This window comes from Poecilia formosa, unplaced genomic scaffold (assembly GCF_000485575.1).
Source record: "Poecilia formosa unplaced genomic scaffold, Poecilia_formosa-5.1.2 Scaffold116, whole genome shotgun sequence".
Lineage (NCBI taxonomy): Eukaryota > Metazoa > Chordata > Actinopteri > Cyprinodontiformes > Poeciliidae > Poecilia > Poecilia formosa.
The window spans coordinates 311,808-313,649 of record NW_006800055.1 but is presented as its reverse complement, the minus strand read 5'-3'; the positions used below and the strand labels follow the sequence as shown (position 1 = coordinate 313,649).

The window sequence follows — 1,842 nt, the reverse complement described above, 5'->3', positions numbered from 1 at the left end:
CCAGCCCTAACTCAGCTCATGTTTTTTTTTTTTTTTTTTTTAAAAAATGTAGGTTATAATGTAGGTTTTTGGGAAACATATATAATCTAATTTGTTATGAGGGTTCCTTTCCAGCCTAATCAGTTTTATATTCATAAAACTTTCTCTTAACTCAGAATAATCCAGGTTTTAAAAGCAGTAGCAGCATCAGTTAAGGCCTCGGGTTGGTCAGTATTTAACAGTGTAAGTGTTGGATAAGCTCAGTCAGATCCAGTTCATAACCTCAAAGAAATGTTTAGGACAGTGGTATCCAAACTTTTACGCTGGGGGCCAAAACTGGCAAAACTAATGTTTACATTACATTAAAGAAACAAAAATAGTTTTTTGTGATTTGTTTTTGTACCAACTCAACAATAAACTAAATTTGTATAAAATCTGTTAACGATCTAAAAAGAGCTTCGGTTTGTTGCCTTATTAAAAAAAACTCGGACAATTTTAATTTTCTTGGGTTTAATGGCTTCTTGACTTGTGTTCAGGGGCCAAACTAAATAATTTCAAGGGCCACAAATGGCCCCTGGGCCACTCTTTGGACACCCCTGTGTTAGATGTTGGGCTGTAATCTGTTATTTCTCCTGACTGTTTATAAAACGTTAATTGACTGTCAGATTGCTCTCCAGTTGTATGAAACCAAACACAAAGCAAACATTATTCCCGTCTTTTCTTTGGCAGATGAGAGCGTTGTCTCTGCGTTCTGAACGTCATGCTTCCCCGGGCGGGTAAAGAGTTCCTGGTCCGGATCCGGTTCTCCTGGAGGCCTCTGTTCCAGGGCCGGTACCTGCTGCTCACCAACACGCTGAGCGGAGGGCTCATGCTGTCGCTGGGAGACATCCTGCAGCAGACTCGGGAAAACCGCAGGGAGCCGGGCCGAGTCCGGGACTGGAAGAGGACAGGTAAGGGTCGGGCAGACGGACGGCCTGGGGCATCGCTGTAAAATACCTAAAATAATCTCTAATCTCAGCCATGGGAGTGTTAAAGTAATCTTTGACTCATTTAAATTGCTTTTATCCTGAAATCTGTTATTTTTTTTGTCCACTATAAATAAACTGTTCCCAACATTAAGCTTTCTAGCTAATGTTTTAAATTTTTAATAAATTGTTGTGAGAATGGACTTAGTTCAATTGGGATCCAAAATTGGAAAATTTGTTACATTTTCAGCTGGTTCAAATTCTATAAAGTTCTCCAATTAAGCACCTTTTGCTATCCAGTTATTAATTGGTTAATTGAAAAAAGTAGTCAACATATTTTGATGCTAAGTGAAGCAAAAATGACTTATTTAAGTATTTATTTAACTGCAGGTGCATCCTTTGCTACAAATGACCAAACTTATGCTAACAGGTTGCTGTGTTATTGTATTTTAGGCAGTAAAACATTTGTTTTCTTATTTAGAAAAAATATGTTTGTATTTTTTACATATTGTCAGTATTGTATAAAATAAGCTTAAGTGGTTAAATTAAAAATTTGATTAATGTGCCATTACTTTCCCCAAATAATTGATGCAATAATCGATTATTAAAATAATCGTTAGCTACAGCCCCAATAAACATAAAAAAAAATCTGATTTTCAACATTTGAGCTTGAGATAAAGAGAAAACTTAACTGTCTGGTTGATTATTTGGTATTTTTCCTCTTTTCTCCACTTCTCAGGACCCAACATTTAGATTTTCATGACCCACAGTGGGGTTCTGATCCCCACTTTGAGACATTCAAAGATGTATTCAGAGCTATACATAAAGAGCTCTGGTAAAGTATTACAGCTTTAAAGTTGCCCAGATTAAAAAAAAACAAACAAGAAAACTCTCATTT

The 1,842-nt window shown here is 36.4% G+C and overlaps 1 protein-coding gene across 1 annotated transcript in view; it reads left to right on the top strand.

The window, feature by feature from the left end:
• mpv17l2 (MPV17 mitochondrial inner membrane protein like 2) overlaps nucleotides 1-1,842 on the top strand; it is a 10,172-nt gene that overhangs the window by 1,370 nt on the left and 6,960 nt on the right. Inside the window, exons 2-3 of the mRNA XM_016675541.1 lie at nucleotides 709-966; nucleotides 1,715-1,779. Coding sequence (XP_016531027.1) covers nucleotides 740-966; nucleotides 1,715-1,779 — 292 coding nt within the window. The 5' untranslated portion in view covers nucleotides 709-739. The remainder of the gene's footprint in view (nucleotides 1-708; nucleotides 967-1,714; nucleotides 1,780-1,842) is intronic.